The sequence below is a fragment of the Plecotus auritus genome, assembly GCF_963455305.1.
Source record: "Plecotus auritus genome assembly, chromosome: 9".
NCBI lineage: Eukaryota > Metazoa > Chordata > Mammalia > Chiroptera > Vespertilionidae > Plecotus > Plecotus auritus.
The window spans coordinates 116,613,080-116,632,398 of record NC_137783.1 but is presented as its reverse complement, the minus strand read 5'-3'; the positions used below and the strand labels follow the sequence as shown (position 1 = coordinate 116,632,398).

Sequence of the window (19,319 nt, the reverse complement as noted above, 5' to 3'; positions counted from 1 at the left end):
ATCAAAGAGAAGAAGGGATGGCTAGAGGGCAGAGCAGAAGTCATGCTGGGCTGGGAGACAGGAAGTCTGGTTGTGTTGTGGGTCTGCCACTTATGAGTGACCTGGCCTGGGTGTCGGTGGTGCCAGCTGTAAAACGTGGAATTGATGAGGTGACCTCTGTATGGCCTTCCGGCTCTTGCACGCTATGAATTGTAACTGGCTGTTACTCACTTTACCTTTGTGCTCCCGGCCTGAGCTGATACTCCTGCACTATTCAGGCATGCCTGTGCATTTGGCTGGCCCTTTGGGAAGAGTAGGATATATGTGAGTCCTGTGTGTGTTCAAGCATCACTGCACCCCTTCCTGGCTGTTTCTAGGTAGTCACTAAAGAGGGTAGTAGCAATGTCTTTGGGGCCCTGATGGTGGGAATGTGGGGGCTTCACTGGCCTATAGGGTCAGACCCAGACCCGAGCCCCATTAGCATCGATTTTTGTTGCACTGGGAGGTTTAACATAAAAGGATGTTCGGAGCCCCAGCAGGCTCTACCTCTCCATCCTCGAAGGTGCTGGGTCTGGGTTCAGGCACTTTGTCTCTCTTTGTCCACCAGCACCCTGTCCAGCTGCTCCCACGCGGTGGTGGCCTTGCTCTACCCCTTCTCCTGGCAGCATACCTTCATTCCTGTCCTCCCGGCCTCCATGATTGACATCGTCTGCTGTCCCACCCCCTTCCTGGTTGGCCTGCTCTCCAGCTCCCTTCCCAAACTGAAGGAGCTGCCTGTGGAGGAGGTGGGCCACCTGGGGAACCAGCTGAGGGGAGGTTGGAAGGAGGAAGGGACAGAAGGAACAGAAACCCCCAGGAGAGAAGGGCAGAGGGGGAGTGGAGGGAGGAAGGCACTGGGATTCTCTCTTTTGTGACCTCTCTACCCAGCTCATCCTTTCTCCCTGGGAGGGCTGTCCCTGGATGGAGTTATTCTTGTTATCTCACCCTGGGATCTAGGGGTCTGGAGGCCTGGGGAGGGCATTGCAGGGATTCATACCCTGAATCACTGTCACTAATGCCTCTTTTCCTCAGGCACTGATGGTGAATCTGGGATCTGACCGATTCATCCGACAGGTAAGGGTGGGACACTGCGGAACGTGGCCTTCCTTAGTTGTGGTGCTTGTTCAATGCAGACTCCAGAGCAGCCAGCACTGTTGCACACAGCTCAACCTCCACCACCTGCTTGTTAAGTTCTCTGGGTTCCATATTCACAGAATAGACAAGGATGGGAGAAACTGATCTGAGCAGTCTTGACCTCAGCAGGGTTTGCCTTTCTTGTTGGCACCATCAGCTTCTAGAAGGTGTGCGGGAGTGCAAACAACAGGGCCTGTAAGTCTAAAGATGTGACCTCTGGGCTCTGCCACCTTTGAGCCACATGGTCTTGGAGAGGACTCTGAGCTTCTCTGAGCCGTTGTGGTAGCACCTGCCTTGAAATGTTGCTGGGGTTGATTACACATGACACATAGAATGCCATGGGATGTAAAGGTTTGCAGTTACTGTCAACTTCAAAAGCCTTTGTTAGTCATGGAAATCCTGCTGGCTTTCTACAAACAGCCCAGCCCAGTGTCGTACCCTCTGGGAGGGTACAGTCTGTTACGCAGCATTGACAGAGTTTGGTCTCCTGGGTACAGGCATCATGGTGCGGACACTGAACCAGAATGTAGAGACAGGAATGGTGGCTTAACCTCATGCCTGAGACACAGTCTCCCCAACCCCCGCCAGCTGCGCTTCCTCCTGGAGCTAAAGCTGGGGGAGTAGGGGAGACTTCATCGAGGTGCCAGGGTAGGAAGGAACCCTTCGCTGGTCCTGTGAATGCCACCTGCTCTACCACTTTTTATCCATGTGACCTTGGACAAGTTTCTTAACCTCTCTGTGCCTCAACTTCTCATCTTAAAGTGAGATTGATAAATAGTATCAGGGTTATTGGGACAATTGAAGGAGAGTGTATTTTTAAGCTATTCATACAGGGCCTGGCACGTAGTAAGTGCTCAGCCACTGTTAGTTATTATCATTATCACTGCATTTTCCTTCTCCTGCAGATGGATGATGAGGACACGTTGTTACCTAGAAAGTTGCAGGCGGCTCTGGAGCAGGCTCTAGAGAGGAAGAACGAACTGATCTCCCAGGATTCTGACAGCGACTCCGACGATGGTGAGTGAGGCTTGTGGCAACACAGTCAGCTCTGGCCCCAGGCTCCTCTGCTCTGGGCCTGGGCCTCATCTGGTGGGACCCTGCTTCTATGCACCAGGCCCTCTGGCTGATGAGGTTCCAGTTGTAGGACCTTGATCTCACACTAACCTAGAATTCTCTAGCCGCACCATCAGTGGGGTTCAGGGAGTTATGGCTTGACTACGTCTGAGGGGAGAGAAGTATTGTGGTATTTTATCAGACCGAGCTCAGGAACATAATATTGGGGCTGCTTCTCAAGTGGCCTAGGCCAGCGGTCACCAACTGGTGGTCCGCGGACCACTGGTGGTCCATGAGGTCCGAAAGGTTGGCGACTGCTGGCCTAGCTACAAAGCTACCTTCTTCCCTCTAATTCTTTACCTCAGGAGGCTTGGGAAGGAAAACCTCAAGACCTGTGACAGCTACAAAGACTCTTGCTGACAGGAAACTAGTTATTCCTCCCCCTCAGACCTTGCCTCGAGCCATTGAAGGGGATAAAGGGAGCTCCCTCCTGCTGTGAAGCCAGGAAAACCACCCAGGGTGAGGGGTGTGGGGGCAGGGGCCTCTGGTCTCTGATTCCCACTCTCATTCATCCAGCAAGTAGTTGCCAGCTTCCATGTTCAGAGCACAGTTTCCAGCCTACCAGCTTGTGAGCTAGATGTAAGCTCAGGTGCACAGGAGATAGTTTCAAGAACAGATAAGTGGTCTGGCAGGGAATTTTATTGAGGAGAGGGAGATACCAGCTGGAGGTTGAGGTTCGAGTTTGGAGATGGCAGGCTCTCGACCAGAACCTGAAAGATTTTCTTTTCTCTTCCAGAATGTAACACCCTCAATGGGCTGGTGTCGGAGGTGTTTATCCGGTTCTTTGTGGAGACGGTTGGGCACTACTCCCTCTTCCTGACCCAGAGCGAGAAGGGGGAGAGAGCCTTTCAACGAGAAGCCTTCCGCAAGTCTGTGGCCTCCAAAAGCATCCGCCGTTTCCTTGAGGTTTTTATGGAGTCTCAGATGTTTGCTGGCTTCATCCAAGACAGGGAACTAAGAAAGTGTCGGGCAAAGGGTAAGGTTAGAAGAGCTGGGGTCAGTAGAACTTCTCCTCTTAACCTTTCTGCTACCAACAGGGCTGAAGAGCTAGGCACTGTGATTGAAGCTCTTGGGTATTGGCTGGGCCCAGGCCTCCTACCATCCCTTTTCTTCTGATAGAAACTTCCAAGGAGCTTTCTTCTCCTGTCCCAGTATACACGGCTCAAGGCTGCACAGGCTGGAGCCACGAGGCTTGTCTCCGCCAAGAACAGCATGCCATTGGTTGCTCATCCCCTCCTCAAACATCCTTCTTATTCAGAGAAAAAGACCCAACTGAGCAATTTAGGGAAGTCTGAGAATCCAGGGTTGAGAAGGCCCTCGAGAATTGAGCTACCTCTGTCTTAGGTTGGTGGCAGAACACATTCAGAGCAGAAGGTTCTTATCGTTTATTTCGTCGGCTCTGCTCACTGTAGGGCTTTTCCACCTCATCAACATCTTTCTGTCTAACATCAGGGTTATTATTCTGTCCACTAATACTGTCCATTTAGTCTGATAAACCTTTGGAAACAACATTGTAGAGTGGTCTACAAGTAACTAGAGAAGGTGTCTACCCAGCTTTGAAATGAGGAATAGCATCTTCGCTGTAATGCAGCAGCTCAGCATTGTGCACCTGGGAGCAAGTTATCGAGAGCCTCTTGCTATGAACAGCGAACACCAGTGAGATGCCACTAGTGGTAGTTTTGATGAGCCAATCTGAATTCTAAGATGCTCCTGTAAATTATAATTGCAGGGCCTTGTCTTCCCTTCCTCCATTGACTGTTCTTTTCCTTGCTCCTGTTTCTCCTCTTCCCCAGGCCTCTTTGAGCAGCGAGTAGAGCAGTATTTAGAGGAACTCCCAGACACTGAACAGAGCGGAATGAATAAGTTTCTCCGAGGTTTGGGTAAGTAGCTTTGTCATTGATGAGACAGATGTTCACCAAGGGGCTTGGGGGATCTATATCCCAAACTGCTCTATACCAATGCCAATGGGTATTATACTGGGGCTATAGACAGAACAGGAAGGGGTCCCTTGGTGAAGAGAAGGTTCCCAGCCCAGTGCTCCAAGGGCATTTAGCACAGGATTTACCTACCTGCAGAATCAAGAGAAACCACAGATCGTCACCTGAGGTTTTCTGGGTGCACTCCTTCCTGAGGGAGTAGGAGGGTCACTAGGACCAGAGAGCTTTCCTGTAGGCCAGGAGGGATCTACAAGACTAGCAATTGCAGAGTGCCCTCTCTGAAAACCTCCATTCTTTTCAAAGAGTTCAGCCACTTAGATCATAGAATGTCTGCATTTCAAATAAGTTAAATGCTTGCCCAAAGCCAAACAGATTAATATCAGGGCCCTCATTGGAGTGTTTTCCCTACCATGGATCAGATCTGTCATAATCCAGTCTCTCTAATCTTTTCTCTCCAACTGAGAGGGTTAGGGCTGTTAGAAGAGATTATATGGAAATATTCTCACTCTTGCCCTTTCTGGCCCACAGGCAACAAAATGAAGTTCCTCCACAAGAAGAATTAAGCCCCTTTCCCAGTAACAGAGAGTCCAGTGCCTTGCAGAGCCTGGAGCCTGGGGAGGGGGTCCAGCCTGGGACGCTCTGGGCTGCTGTGGCTGCTCTGTCCCCACAGACCCCACCCTCCAAGCCAGCCCACCTCTGCCTTCATGATATCCCAGATACTGTTTGTAAATAATCTGCTGTAAGCTTTCTTATCTGTTTTTGTAACAAGCAAAGAGAATCTGGTAAATATTTGTATATTCCCAAGGGGCCGGTGCTTTCCTGCCCTGCCCGAGCATGGATAAAGTTCTGCTGGGTGCTGGTGACTGGCCAATTATGTGCAGCTGACTGTCTCGGCCAAACCACTGATCTTCCCCTGGAGGCTCCTGGCCTGCCTGCCTGAGCCCCTGCTGCCAGTCTGGGGCCATAGAGTGCAGATGCTGTCTTGTTATGTACATGGGGACTATTTTTTAAAACATTTTTTTAGAGTTTCTATTTTTTTTTTCTAGTAGTCTACCTTTCCTAACCTGTTTTTAAAAGGCAAAGGTCAATCAGTCCCCATTTGCAGCATGATACCCGGCTTTTGGGCCTGGCCTTCTCTTGTTTCTCCCATCTTGGTGATGGTCAGTGAGTCATGGGAGGCCCACCCCCAGCTCTGCCAGTGCTCTCCGGGCCCAGCTCCCAGTCAGTGGTGGCCATGATGCGGTACAAGGCATCCCTTCTTCCCACCATCTACGGGTGTTCTCAATAAACAGTGTACAGTTGTTTGGGCCCAGAGCCCCATGTGTTCCTTGGCTTCATTATCTGTAACTTTCTCCTGAGGGATGGGCTGAAATAGGCCAGCCAGGGGTGAAACACCATCATGAAGGGTACCTGATTAAGAATTTAGCTTCAGAAATTGGTTCTGTGGTCTGACTTTATGATTAGTCTTTTTTATTATTATTATTAATTTGAGAGAGAGAAGGAGGTAGAGGGAAGAAGAAAGAGAAACAGAGAAACATCTCTTTGTTGTTCCACTTATGTATGCATTCATTGGTTGATTCTTGTATGTGCCCTGACCAGGGTTTGAACCGAATACCTTGGCCTATTGAGACAATGCTCTTAACTGAGCTACTGAGCCAGGGAATATGACTAGTCTTAGAGTTAGAAAATACCTAATCATCATTCTAGTTCAGCTTCCCTCTCTAATAGCCAACTGTTCATACTCTGTCAGTGTTTCCAGGGATGGAAAATTCTTTCTCATTGCCCTTTGACTCCACTATTAGGTGAATCTCAACATTTTTCTGTTCAGTATAAAGCCCTTACAACATCATTGGGTATCCTGACATTGGTGGAGTGAGGCCCAGCTAAAGCCAACCCAGGGCTTGCTGGTAGTCCCGTTGAGAGCCTATGGCTCTTCTATGTCACTCTGTGGAGTTATTTGTTGGAACCCTAGGACTGACTATAGAAGGTTCTGTTACCTTCCATGGAAGAGCAAGGAGAGAAGCAGGTTGGGGAAATGGTGGCTTAGGCTTTCTACATACCAAGGCCATCGCAGAGCACAGACCTTGAAGATGAGGTATTAAGCTGGAACTCTGTTCATTAGAATTGGGTTTGGGTCTGGAAGGATTTGAACCATGGAGTACAGTTTTCCTATCCTAGCCTACTTAAACAGGAGACAATCCCATTCTTATCTCCCTTTCCTCCTCTACATCTCTATTGAAGGCCTGTGCCGATCCCAACCTGTCCATGGTTTGGGGTTGCTGTCTGCCTCATAAAGCAAAGTAGAGGGTTGTCTCTGAAAAGCCTCCTGAATCTGGGTTTTCAGTTGAAGTAGAGAGAGAAGGCAGGAGTTATAACCAGAAAGTCCAAAGTGGGGTGTAGTTACCTCCAGGATGTGTCACTGTTAACACAGCCTGGGCTTCATGACAGTCATAGAAGTAGATTCCTTAATAATAATCTATAATAATAAAAGTATAATATGCTAATTAGACCAGACAGCCAAACGACCTTCTGGATGTCATTCTGGACAAAGCTGCCACGGCGGGGGCTGAGACAGAGGCAGTTAGGGGCAATCAGGCAGGCAGGCAGAGTGGTTAGGGGCGATCAGACAGACAAACGGTTAGGAGCCAGTGGTCCTGGATTGTGAGAGGGTGCAGGCCAGGCCGAGGGACTCCCCCGTGCATGAATTTCATGCACTGGGCCTCTAGTAAAGTAATAATAGTTTCTAAAAGGTGCTATTTTTCTCTCTTTTTACATGTAGCTTCAAAGAATCCACAAGATATGATCAGATCACAAGATATTTGATATAAATATTGGGGGTGGGATAATTAGAAACTTCTATGTATTTTTAAAAAACTTACAATTAGCCCTAGCTGGTTTGGCTCAGTGGATAGAGGGTCTGCCTGTGGACTGAAGGGTCCCAGGTTTGATTTCAGCCAAGGGCACATGCCCAGGTTGCAGGCTTGATCCCCAGTAGAGAGCATGTAGGAGGCAGCCAATCAATGATTCTCTCTCATCATTGATGTTTCTATATCTCTCCCTTCCTTCCTGAAATCAATAAAAAAATATTTAAAAAACACCCTTACGATTAACCCTAGGTATTTCTTCCTCCTGTAACTCTCATCCCAATTCAGAAACCAATCCTGGCACATAATGGTTTAGAATGAGCTGCAAGGGCCCATAGAGTGACTGCTATGGGCAAGGCACAGAAGTCTTTTTTTTTTTTTTAAATAAATCTTTATTAAGATTATTACCATTATTTCTCCTTTTTCCCCCCATAGCTCCCCTCCACCCATTTCCCACCCCACCTTCTGCCCTTACCTCCCCACCACTGTCCTCATCCATAGGTGTATGATTTTTGTCCAGTGTCTTCATGAACCCTCCATACCCCTTTCCCCCTGAGAATTATCAGTCCACTCCCTTTCTATGCCCCTGATTCTATTATATTCACCAGATTACTCTGTTCCTCAGGTTTTTAATTCACTTGATTTTTAGGTTCACTTGTTGATAGATATGTATTTGTTGTTCATAATTTTTCTCTTTACTTTTTTTTTCTTCCTCTTCTTTAAGAATACCTTTCAGCATTTCATATAATACTGGTTTGGTGGTGATGAACTCCTTTAGCTTTTTCTTGTCTGTGAAACTCTTTATCTGCCCTTCAATTCTGAATGATAGCTTTGCTGGGTAGAGTAATCTTGGTTGTAGGTTCTTGCTATTCATCACATTGAAAATTTCTTGCCACTCCCGTCTGGCCTGCATAGTTTCTGTTGAAAAGTCAGCTGACAGTCGTATGGGTGCTCCCTTGTAGGTAACTAACTGTTTTTCTCTTGCTGCTTTTAATATTCTCTCTTTGTCTTTTGCTCTTGGCATTTTAATTATGATGTGTCTTGGTGTGGTCCTCTTTGGATTCCTTTTGTTTGGGGTTCTGTGGGCTTCCTGGACTTGTAAGTCTATTTCTTTCACCAGGTGGGGGAAGTTTTCGGTCATTATTTCTTCAAATAGGTTTTCAGTATCTTGCTCTCTCTCTTCTTCTGGCACCCCCATAATTCTGATGTTGGTATGCTTGAAGTTGTCCCAGAGTCTTCTTACACTATCTTCAACTTTTTGGATTTTTTTTTTTTTTGCTTTTTGCTTTTTCGGTTGAGTGTTTTTTGCTTCTTTGTAATTCAATTCTTTGACTTGATTTTTGTGTTCCTCTTGTCTGTTTTTGGGTCTCTGTATAATATTTTTTATTTCAGTCAGTGTATGTTTAATTTCTAGTTGGTCCTTTTTCATATCTTCGAGGGTCTCGTTATATTTATCGGCCTTTTCTAGGATATTCTTAAAAAGCCTTATAACTGTGGTTTTGAATTCTATATCCAGTCGTTTGTTTTCCTCCATTTCTTTCGTTTGTGATCTGATTCCTTGACGCCGCATTTTCACTGCTTCCCTGAGTTGGTAAGGTAGATTTGTGTGCTAGGTTTCCAATATGGCCCAGTGGGTCTGCCTCCCCAGTTAACCTGAGGTGGACACTCTTGGTGCACCCCTTTGTGGACTGTGTGTACAGCCTTGTTGTAATTAAGTCTTTATTGTTGTTGGTATCACTGGGAAGAATTGACCTCCAGGCCAGTTGGCTGTAGGGATCAGCTGTGTCTATGCTGGGAGAAGTTTGGTGCTGGAGACAGCCTTATAGGATTAGACTTGCCTAATTGCAATAGCCTCTGTGCTCAGCTTGGATGGGGTGGAGTCTCAGTCTTGGCTTCCCGTCAGCCTTGCCCTTGCGCGCACGTGCGTGCCTTCAGACCTCTGCCTTCCCGGCTCCCGAGTCTCCGCCTGAGAGTCCAGACTCCCCCCCACAAGAGCGTGGGTCCCCAGGGGCTCGCCTGGAACTGGGGTTCACTGCAGTCAGAACTGGGGCTCAGTGCATTCAGGAGCCTCTGACTCCCTTCCACTAGGGAAAGCCTGTGGCAACCTCTGCAGCCTTTGTGCGCACTGGCGCGCGCGCGCTTTCAGTCCTCCGCCTTCCCCGGCTCCCGAGTCTCCGCCCAAGAGTCCAGTCTCCCCCCGTAAGAGCGTGGGTCCCCAGGGGCTCGCCCGTAACTGGGGTTCAGTGCAGTCAGAACTGGGGTTCAGTGCGGTCGGGGGCTTCCTTCCCCCTTCCGCCAGAGAAAGTCCGCCAGGCTCTCAGCCGCCCTTCCTCTCTGCACGCACAAAGACCCTTTGCCGTACCTCCAATTCTCTGTGAGCTTTTCTCTTTCCTTCTAGTTGTAGAATTTTCACTCAGCCAGCTTTCCTGTGGTTCTGGATGGTGTCTGTTCTGTCTTTTAGTTGTAGTTTTGAAATTGTTGTGCGAGGCAGCAGTTTAGGTGTTTACCTATGCCGCCATCTTGGTTTCTCGGCACAGAAGTCTTATGGGGATGGTAGAGGTGGGTGTGTCCAGGGGGACTGGTTGGGGGTTGACAAGTGTTCAGGGCTTCTTTCCATATTCTGCTTTCACATGATCTCAAAACCCCTAAACAGATGATTCTCAACCCTGTCAGAATCAATACTCATATTTCTATAGCAAATACCATAACTCCTCCCCTGTATTATCCTCAAATGAAATTCATAAATATAACCTACCTAAACACACACACACACACACTAGAAGAGCCCGGTGCAAGAAATTTGTGCATGGGGGTGTGTGTCCCTCAGCCCAGCCTGCACCCTCTCCAATCTGGGACCCCTCGAGGGATGTCCAATTGCTCATTTAGGCCCGATCCCACTGTGGGATCGGGCCTAAACCGGTAATTGGACATCCCTCTCGCAATCCAGGACTGCTGGCTCCCAACTGCTCGCCTGCCTGATTGCCCCTAACTGCTTCTGCCTGCCAGCCTGATTGATGCCTAACTGCTCCCCTGCCAGCCTGTTTTCCCCTAACTGCCCTCCCCTGCAGGCCTGGTCACACCTAACTGCTCTCCCCTGCAGGACTGGGTCCCCCCCAACTGCCCTTCCCTGCAGGCCTGGTCGCCCCCAACTTCCCTCCTCTGCCGGCCTGGCCACCCCTAACTGCCCTCCCCTGCGGGCCTGATGGCCCACAACTGCCCTCCCTTGCAGGCCTGGTCCCTCCCAACTGCCCTCCCCTGCTGGCCATCTTGTGGCGGCCAGTTTGTGTCCACATGGGGGCAGCCATCTTGTGTGTTGGAGTGACGGTCAATTTGCATATTACTCTTTTATTAGTAGGATATAAAACCCTAATATGCAAATAGACTGAGAGGGATGGCCGACTGCTGGTTTAGATTGGGCCTAAACCAGCAGTTGGACATCCCCAAGGGGTCCTGAGAGAGGGCACAGGCTGGGCTGAGGGACCCCTCCCCCCATGCACGAATTTCATGCATCGGGCTTCTACTTATAATATAAAAGGGGAGAAATAAAGTACTTTATGATAATAGAACATTTATTTATATAGCTAAACGCTTGGGCACAACTGTAATACAGTGGAGTCAGAGGTTTACACCTGTATACAGAATTACTGTAGCTATACATGCAGACAGATAAAAGTGTGTTGTATTAGAAACTGATTCTATTGAGTAGATGTTACCATTGGCAAGAGAGTTTTCTGAAATGAACAATTCTGGGTAGCATTCTGAACAAAACACAGTATGAGCTTCCCTGACTTAAACAGTATTTGGAATCCTGGACAATTGAGAAGTACATGAAAACTGCATCGTCTCCCCCACCCCCTACCCCAAACGTATTGATTACGGGTAAATGGACTTAGGTTCTAAGGTAGATTTTTTTTTCAGCTAGGTTCCCTGGTTGCTTCCCTTCCATGATTGTGACTCCCTTACTGCCCTCCCCACCATGGTATTGCCACCTTTGAGAACAAGTGTCCTTTAACGGTGCTGAGAACTCGGGCAATTGATGTCTCCTTTACTAGAAGTCCCAGTGCCTTCGGAGTGTCAGCCCTCATCTATTCTGGAGTTAAGAAAGGCCCTGAGGGGCATCCTGCTTGGGTCCCCTCCCTGCAGCAGTTTCTGTAATAAAACTTGCTTTCGCTGGTCTTTTTGTTCATGAACTCAATCTTCAATTTCTCGAGACACGGAACTTGGACCTGAACAGAAGTTTTGGATATCATCTCTGGAGGTTCCACCGAGATTCTACAGAAGACACACTAGATTCTTGGGTTGACGGCAGGAGACATGCTCCTAGACTTTATATATATATATATATATATATATTTTATATATATATATATATATATATATATATATATATATATATATATATTTATTTCAGAGAGGGATAGGGAGAGAGAGAGAGAAACATCAATGATGAGGATCATTGATGTGCTGCCTCCTGCACACCCCACACTGGGGATCAAGCCCGCAACCTGGGCATGTGCCCTTGACTGGAATCAAATCCGGGACCCTACAGTCCGCAGGCTGACTATCCACTGAGCCAAACCAGCTAGGGCATGGACTACTAGACTTTAATGCCCAACTGTAACATGGAAAGGAACACTGGCCTGCTCCTGAAACCCCAGCTGTACCTTTTCCAGGGCTGGCTTCTCTCAATAAACTTTGCTTCCGCTAAAAAAAAAAAAAAAAAAAAAAAGAAAGGCCCTGGGTTTTTTCCTGTAATGAGTCTGATAACTTTTAAAGTAGGGCAGGCTGCCTCTTGGATCTTTCTAAAGGCTCTTTTCAGTAAGTCATCATGTGCTGGTAACTGGAGTGCTGCGATGAGGAACCCCGGCTTTTACAGGGAGTGTTTTGAAGGCGTGCCCTTGGAAACTGGTTCACATCGGATGGTCTGTGTAATTAGGGCCCCAAGAAAATTATTCTAATTGCGATCACAGCTGCTAAATTTTTGTTAAAAATATATTTCATATGTGGACTTGAAACTTACCTTGTACCCCAAATGACTTTTTCCTAAGGATACATAAACAGGGTTTAAAAAGAAATAAAACTTAAAGTAGAAATACAAGTGAAACAAAAATTGGACTAAAAGTCAGAAATGAAACATACTTCAACCTTCATTCTTACTAGGTCATACTGTGTGGTGTTATGTATGCATCCCAAAACATCTTAAATTTACGGAGGTGGGATGGGTGTTAATTCCAAGGTCATGAAAACCCCAGTACAAGAAAATAATACTTTTTAGCACTGTCAAGTTATTGGCAATTTTTTAAAGTTACTTTTTGTCCATTTATATCACCTTTTAGTATGAAAGTATCATTTCTCCCTCACCGAAATCCCTTCTGTTTTATGTTCTGGAAGAACATTTCATGGGTATACAGGTATATTCTAGCCCGGTACCTTGAACGCAGTTGGTGCTCGTTATCTTTCTGACAACGGAAACAGTTTTGAGATTTGGAAATTACCGTCTTGAAAGTGTATATAAAGACCACGCCTCCTGCTAAGCGCGGCCGAAATGGGATTTGAAAAGTGTGCAAGTGGCGGAGACTTCCGCTCTTACCGGCGGGCCAAACCGCACTGGGACCAGGACCGGGGCCGGAATTGAACCACCGGCTGCTCGAAGTGAAAATTTCTACATCGCGCCAAGCGGGTCGGCCCCGCCCACTACCGGAAATGGCTGAGCCAAGGGGTGGAGCCGGGCCCACCGTGCTTCCGGTCATCCTGCAGGGATCAAAGCGATCCCGGAACTAGAACCTCACTCCGGAAGTGGCTTTCAGGGTGGAGAGCGAGCGGAGCTGTGGTCGTAATCTGAGGGAACCTAGGAAGTCGGGCGGTGTAGACCCACGAGGGTGGCCCGGAAGCGCTAAGTTCCGCAGGGATCAGGCCGCCCGAAACACCGTAGATTTCCGCCTTTCAGTGTAGGCGGGAACCGCACATCTTCCGCCGGAGGTGCGCGCCCACGCCGCAGGTTTGTATTAGTTGCTTTTGGACCATCGAATAGAAATACCTATGAATTTATTAAATCTTAAATCTGACCTAGCTAATTTTGCCAAATATGTGGCAGACATTCCCCATTATGTTATAGCTGCAAGTTCCGAGGTCTGTATGAAAACTTAAAAGCATTTATTAAGCCAGTAACGATACCCGAAGCAATTCCAGCTTGCAGATAATTTAGGGGTCAACAGGCAGTAACAGTTTTTACATTTTCTGATACACGAACAAAAGGTTTTAGACCAGTTAGAAGGGCTTCTGACAAAGCTGATGCCTGTATATGGAAGGACGTCATTAATCCTCTGCACTTACTGGCCACTAGTGGCATCATGAGCTTGTGTCCACAATTATTCGAAGCTTGAGTCTACTTTAGGTCTCAGCTGAAATATAAAATGAAAACCTCAGGTTTGCCTTTGGGTCCAGCCATTCTAGGTCTGTGCCCTTCACTCATTTGGGGCATGGACATTTGGCTTTTCAGGCACCCAGCTTCCTTTGGCAATACGTGCAATCAGGAAATCTGCCCAACTGGTAGTTGCCCTAGGGAGTGCGAACACTGGAACAAAGCTCAAATACATCAGTAGCTACATTTCCCAGGCCAAGAAATGAGATGGCTTTAAAATTAAAAGACTTACATATTTAGCATGGCCATTTACACCTTCATGTAGGAGTGGGATAAGTATTATTCCATCCTGTTTCTGGACAGCTGATCACTCAAGGGCAAGTGATTCTTCCCCTAAACCCCATCATTCCAGGACTAACCGTTTTGTGGTCCCCCCCCACCAACTGGGTCCTGCCTGCCCATTTTGTCCTTTGAATCCTACTTTTCTCATTCCTGACCTCCACACTTCCACTGTAGCCCAGTCCCTAGAGTCTTGTCTTTTTCAAATTGGTTTCCTGAAGGCATGTTTCTTCTTCCCCCAGCTTGGACCACTTTACCATTAACTGAATCACACCAAGGTTTCTCGTCTGCTCCCATAATTCAATTGTAACCAAGTCAACAAGTAATAAATGCTTTACATTTGACTTAATCCCCATGATCCTCAAGTGGGTGCCTTCACCTAAATTTTAAAGAAAATTGTAGTTACACAGCTGTTAAGTTTGGATCTATATTTCAGACTTTGTATACATTTTTATACTTCCAGTGCCAGTAAGGACTCAAACATTTAATCTTGTAATCCTTTTTAAAAACCCTTACCAGAGTATATTTTCCCCATTGATTTTTAGTGTTAAGGGAGGGAAAACATCAATGTGAGACAGCTTGGTTGCCTCCTGCACACTCCCCATCCAAATGGAGCAGGGGATCAAACCCAGGTACTCAGGCTGATATTCTAACCACTATACCACACCAGCCAGGGCATGCCTCACAGTTCTTTATCTGCTGACCTGACCATCTGTTTTAGATTCATGGCCTTAGCTTCCATAGGTTCTCAGGAAGATACTAAGGGAAAACCCATCACTTCACCTTTCTCCTTAAACACCGATATGCAAAATGCAAATCCAAATGGTCCAGTTGAAACAAAAAACCCAAAACAAAATGGTCGTTTAGTTTGTCCAACTGAATAAAGCCGGACACCTCTTAACTCCCATTAAGTAAGTCCATCAAGTCCCACCCCGCTTCCTTTTCTTTAATGGTCCCCTAGATCATATAAGGGTTGCCATGACAGATTTGTCCTACAGAAACCCGTGGTTCCCAGCCCATTTATGATCCCATGGAGCACTAAAGAGAACTCTCCACCAAACCAAACCTAGTAGCTGAATCTTAGTAGACTTGAGTGCTACCTTAACTTAATCTGGCCAGGATTCTAGACTGCAAGTTTTATTTTGGGTCATTTTAAAATCTTTGAAAGAACTCTGAACACAAGAGGGAATTATAATTTATCAATGGGATCAATGTCATCAGTTTTTTGCAAGATAAACAAAATCCAGTTTCTGGCCTTTAGGATAACCCACATTTCTACTAGATATACATCAGTCTAGAAGAAAAATTGTACATCCTTACAGCTGCTTTCTATAATATAAGCCAGTTTGATATGTAAAACCCCTGGTATGTTTAAAATTCAGATTGCTGGAGCCCACCTCAAGATTTTGGTTATGACTAGAATAGTCCAAAGTCCAACATGAGGGAGCCCGGTGGAAAAATCTTGGGCTCAGGAATTACCTCCCTAGGAATGGCCTCAGTCCTATCACTCCTTTTTCCCTTCTGTAGACCATGCCCCATCAGAACTGAGTCCTTTTGAGCCATGGAACAGTTAAGGACACATTCTTCCACTCATTGTGAAATGTGAGTATACAACACAAACAGACCTTTCAACTATTTAATACTTATCTACACACACGTTACCAACAGGTATCATTCTCACTTTATAAATGAAAAGTTCAAGTCAGCTGTCGGTCCAAAGGCCTCTTTCTTCCTCAGGGAAGTTTGCAGAGGACCCCAGGCCTTGATACCCTAACTCCTAGAACCTGTTAGGGAGGTTTTGGAATTACAGGTAGGGAAATACAGATGCCAAAGGACCTACACTCAGACCAGAAGACAAAAGTACTTGGACATTTTAATGAACTTCCCTCCATGTAGCTTCAAGCTACCAGGATACAGGCCCCACCAACACCCTTAATCTTCTCCTCGGCTCTTCTGCTGAAGAACTTGGCCTTCACAATGACAGGCTGCTTTGGGAGCTTTCCCTTCCCCAGAACTTTGTAGTAGCCCTAGAATAGAGAAAAGGGTTGTAACACACTATGGCAGGTACCAACTCCCTAATGGGTATGAGGAAAGGTGACAGACAACCCATTCCATCTAGGAGCTGGGAAGCCTGTTTCTGATCTGGGCACTACCGGGGGCACTTGCAGCCCTCGTCAGTGAATCAAGACCAGCAGATTCTCTCCGAGAACTCTAGCACACCAGGACAATAGCTGTCAAGATGTGACTCTAGTCTCGGGCAAAGCCCAACACCCCCTTTTCCACTCAATTACCATCTAATAAGCAAAAAAGGAAAACCACATTCCCAGCAATGTTCCAGAAGTCTTGACCATCAGAATTGCTCAAGTGATGGTAAACAGACTGGGAAGGGGAATTTAATACTTAACTGAAAGGTTTAGGACTACTTCAATACCCATGGGAGGTTAAGACTTACAGATAAGCTTGGGTGGGATGTTTTCGGGAAAGGAAGGGGACAACTCTTCAGATAATGTAGGGCCTTAAATCACAATTAAAGCATATTAGGATTTTATTCTGTAGGGAACATGAAAGGTCAATAGCGATGCCTAATATAGACCTGTGTAAAATAAACCAGAGCCAGTTGAGCTAAGATATTGCCAGTAACTTTAGGTGAGTATCGCAAACTTGTACAAACCAGGACAATAACAGTAGAAATGAGATTACTGATTGGAAAAACATTCAAGTGAAAATAAAGTACTTGAAAGAATGAAGAGTAGAAGGAATTACTCTTCAAATATTTTGTTGAGTCAAAATTGAACTGGGAGTTCAATTCTGGTCAGAGAATTACCTCTGGAAATTCTGCCAAAAGGTAGAACTGTCTAGTAAGGAATCGGGTGTGGGGCTCAGGTGGGAGATCAAGTAGATTAGGTTACTCAGAGTTTTGAGGAGAGGAAAGGACCCATATAAGGCAAGTATTAATTTACTCACCGATCGCACCACATCAATGATAGGAGCAACTCCAGTTTTGCTTTTGGCAGCATTTACCCGTGTCTGCTCACTGACCAGGGTCCACAGTTTATCAAGGTTGACAGTTGGGCAGAAGCTCTGGTTCCTCTTTAAGTGGTAATGCCGCATACCAACTTTCCCAAAGTAACCTGGGTGACTGGAAAGAGAAAGCAACCACTTTCATAACTTCACTCCAATTAAGATGCTATATTTATCATCTTTATAATCCATCTCCCCCATTACAGTGTAAATTGTTAATGGATGTAGAACTATGACTTAACAGATACTCCACTCCAGCCATTTTTTGAATAAAACAGATCTTTCACTGAATAGAAATCTACTAAACAAATAGTTAAAATACCACCCCCTAATTTGAGGGCATAAGTGAATGTAACAGATGTATAGGTCAATCTGATGCATGTCACTAACCTGGTGACTGACTATGCCATAGGGGACCACAGTCAGTGAATAAGGGTAGCAGTTGCTCTTCGAGGACTCTAGCACACTAAGGCAATAGCAAATACCCAAGCGTGACTCTAGCCTCGATGACAAATTTCTCAGTTCACATGAAGTGTTAACTTGGTAAGCCAACAACAGGCAAGGTTTGTGGTGGTTAAGAGGCTCGCTTCCCATTTAAGATGCTTGGAGCCAGCCTCCCCTAGTCCCCACCCCCACCCCCAACTCCAAACTGTCAGTAAAATACAGCCCAAGAAACACTCACTATTTGTCGAAGTTGATCCTGTGATGATGCAAGCCACCAGCATTACCGCGGCCCCCGGGGTGCTTCCTGTGCTTGCCTGGAGGATTACAGAGTTCCATGGCTAACATGGCCTTCCCCAGTCCCAATACTTCTGGCGAAAGTCTTGCCCCAGGCCTCTGCCGTTCCCAACCTACAATACCTCTTTCAGCATTGCTATTCCTTTCAAGACTCCGACTTAAACATCTCTGCAGCACTACCACAGTCCTCATGCCTTCAACCAGTGCTGTGCCCCGTTCAATTTTCAATACCCCCCCCCCACTGATGATATTCTCTGTAAGTGAAATACTAAAGGATTCCCGAAAAAGGTCAGACTCAATCCGACCCGGCTGCACAAAGCTCTTACTAACCCACTTCTAGGCTATCTACCTCTTGATTAGCTAAGTACCAGGCAGGGGAGCCCAAGGCCGACCAGGATGTGATACTGGGACTTACCGATGCGGCCGTGGCCGTGGCTCACGTGGCCCCGAAGTTTTCGGGTCTTCCTGAGTCTGGATGGCTGTGTGGAAAAAGGTGCTTGGGATAAGGCCTAAGAAAAGTGGGGCAGGGGCGAAGCTTGCCGGATTGCGAGGGGCCCGTAGGCCTGAAGATCAAGGATCTGTCTAGTGCCGCCCTTAGTAAAGCTGAGGGGGCAGACTGGCCCGGGGCCATGCGGCCTCCTCCGGGCGGTGCTCCGGCGCCCGGGCCCGCCGGTCTCAGAGATCCCAACCCTAGGCCGAACACGCGGCCCGGGGATGCGGGCCCACGCCGGCCCCCTACCCTGCGGCCCGCCATGCGCGACCTGGAAGAGCCGGCTAAGGTCGAGGGTAGGTGGCTGGGGTGCAAAGCGAGTAGAGAGCGCGGTCTGTGCCAGCACTGAAAGGGAGGCGAGACAAGAATAACCTACCATGTCGGTGGCAGAGCTGCAAAAGGGAGGCTTCTGGGAAGTCTCGCGAGGTATGGAACGCGGGGGCGGAGCCAATGTCCTCACTTCCGTCCGGAGAGGGCGGACCTAGGGCGCGTTTAGGCTGTCTCGCGGCTGCGGGTGGTACCGCATCCTCGTCCTGTAGGTGGTCGCCGCGGTCCCTGGCTCTCTTGCTGGTATGGCCGCCAAGAACTGTTCTCCGTGCAGCCCGTCCTCTGCACAGGCTCGGAGGCCGATAGTTGTCCCGGAATCTGAGACTTGGGGCGCTGTGGGCCGGGCCCTTTTCCTGACGTCATGGCCCAGGAACCGTGCTAGGCCACCGTAGCTCAGCTCCTCGTCAAACCCCCCAGCCGCGAGCGCCACCGCGCGCCTCGCCCTGTTCTTAGAGACCTGCTCAGTCCAGCGTTAGCGATTGCTTTCTCTGCTTCCCCGCCCGGCCGCGGGGAGGAGCCTTGAGGCACTATATTTATTGGACTTCAGCGTGTCCACCCAATGTCTCGCTCTGCTGCCTTGGAAGTCTTTTCCTAAATGTCTCTACCATCCACTGGGAGCTCCCCCGCTTAGTGAATGCGCGCTGCGTCTTCCTTTTTCCTTTGCCTTTGTGCTATAATCTAAGGCTTTCTCAGTTTGAACCTGCTATACTTCAGGGACCTATATGCCTGGTTGCTTTACAATCTCTTTTTATCCAAGCCTTGTACATTTTCTTACCACCACATGTAAATTTTCACTTGAACTGGACACGCCGGTGACCCCCCCCCTCCACACACACACACACACACACACACACCCTTACCTCCCTGCCTTGGATCAGAGAACCCCTGCTCAACCTGTCTTGTGAAACTTCTTTGACCTATTCATAGTTGCTCACTTAACTCCACTTGTGCCACCACAAAATCTAGTACATAGCTCT

At 47.5% G+C, this 19,319-nt stretch overlaps 2 protein-coding genes across 6 annotated transcripts in view; one reads left to right on the top strand and one right to left on the bottom strand.

The window, feature by feature from the left end:
* The window catches only part of DENND2B (DENN domain containing 2B), a 192,200-nt gene extending 186,679 nt beyond the window's left edge, over positions 1-5,521 (top strand). For 3 of the 5 annotated variants that reach the window (XM_080688683.1, XM_080688685.1, XM_080688684.1), the window contains 6 exons: positions 587-764; positions 1,051-1,092; positions 2,058-2,169; positions 3,002-3,241; positions 4,059-4,145; positions 4,731-5,521. In XM_080688683.1, coding sequence (XP_080544809.1) covers positions 587-764; positions 1,051-1,092; positions 2,058-2,169; positions 3,002-3,241; positions 4,059-4,145; positions 4,731-4,765 — 694 coding nt within the window. In that variant the 3' untranslated portion in view covers positions 4,766-5,521. The remainder of the gene's footprint in view (positions 1-586; positions 765-1,050; positions 1,093-2,057; positions 2,170-3,001; positions 3,242-4,058; positions 4,146-4,730) is intronic. The other 2 variants (XM_080688686.1, XM_080688687.1) reach the window with 1 other exon arrangement.
* Positions 5,522-15,613: 10,092 nt separating this feature from the next.
* Positions 15,614-18,916, bottom strand: RPL27A (ribosomal protein L27a). Its single transcript, XM_080688682.1, has 5 exons — positions 18,392-18,916; positions 17,941-18,004; positions 17,470-17,545; positions 16,731-16,905; positions 15,614-15,793 (listed from the first exon to the last, which is right to left on the bottom strand). Exons 1-5 carry the CDS (start codon positions 18,392-18,394, stop codon positions 15,665-15,667), a joined length of 447 nt encoding a protein of 148 aa, XP_080544808.1. The 5' UTR covers positions 18,395-18,916; the 3' UTR covers positions 15,614-15,664.
* Between the last annotated feature and the right edge of the window lie 403 nt (positions 18,917-19,319).

Bases quoted from the DNA above. Each gene is read 5' to 3' on its own strand.
- RPL27A (XM_080688682.1), bottom strand. The intron at 16,906-17,469 runs GTGAGTGTTTCT...TTCTCTTTCCAG, and splicing joins AGGATCAACTTCGACAAATA to TCACCCAGGTTACTTTGGGA. The intron at 15,794-16,730 runs GTGAGTAAATTA...TCTCTATTCTAG, and splicing joins TCATTGATGTGGTGCGATCG to GGCTACTACAAAGTTCTGGG.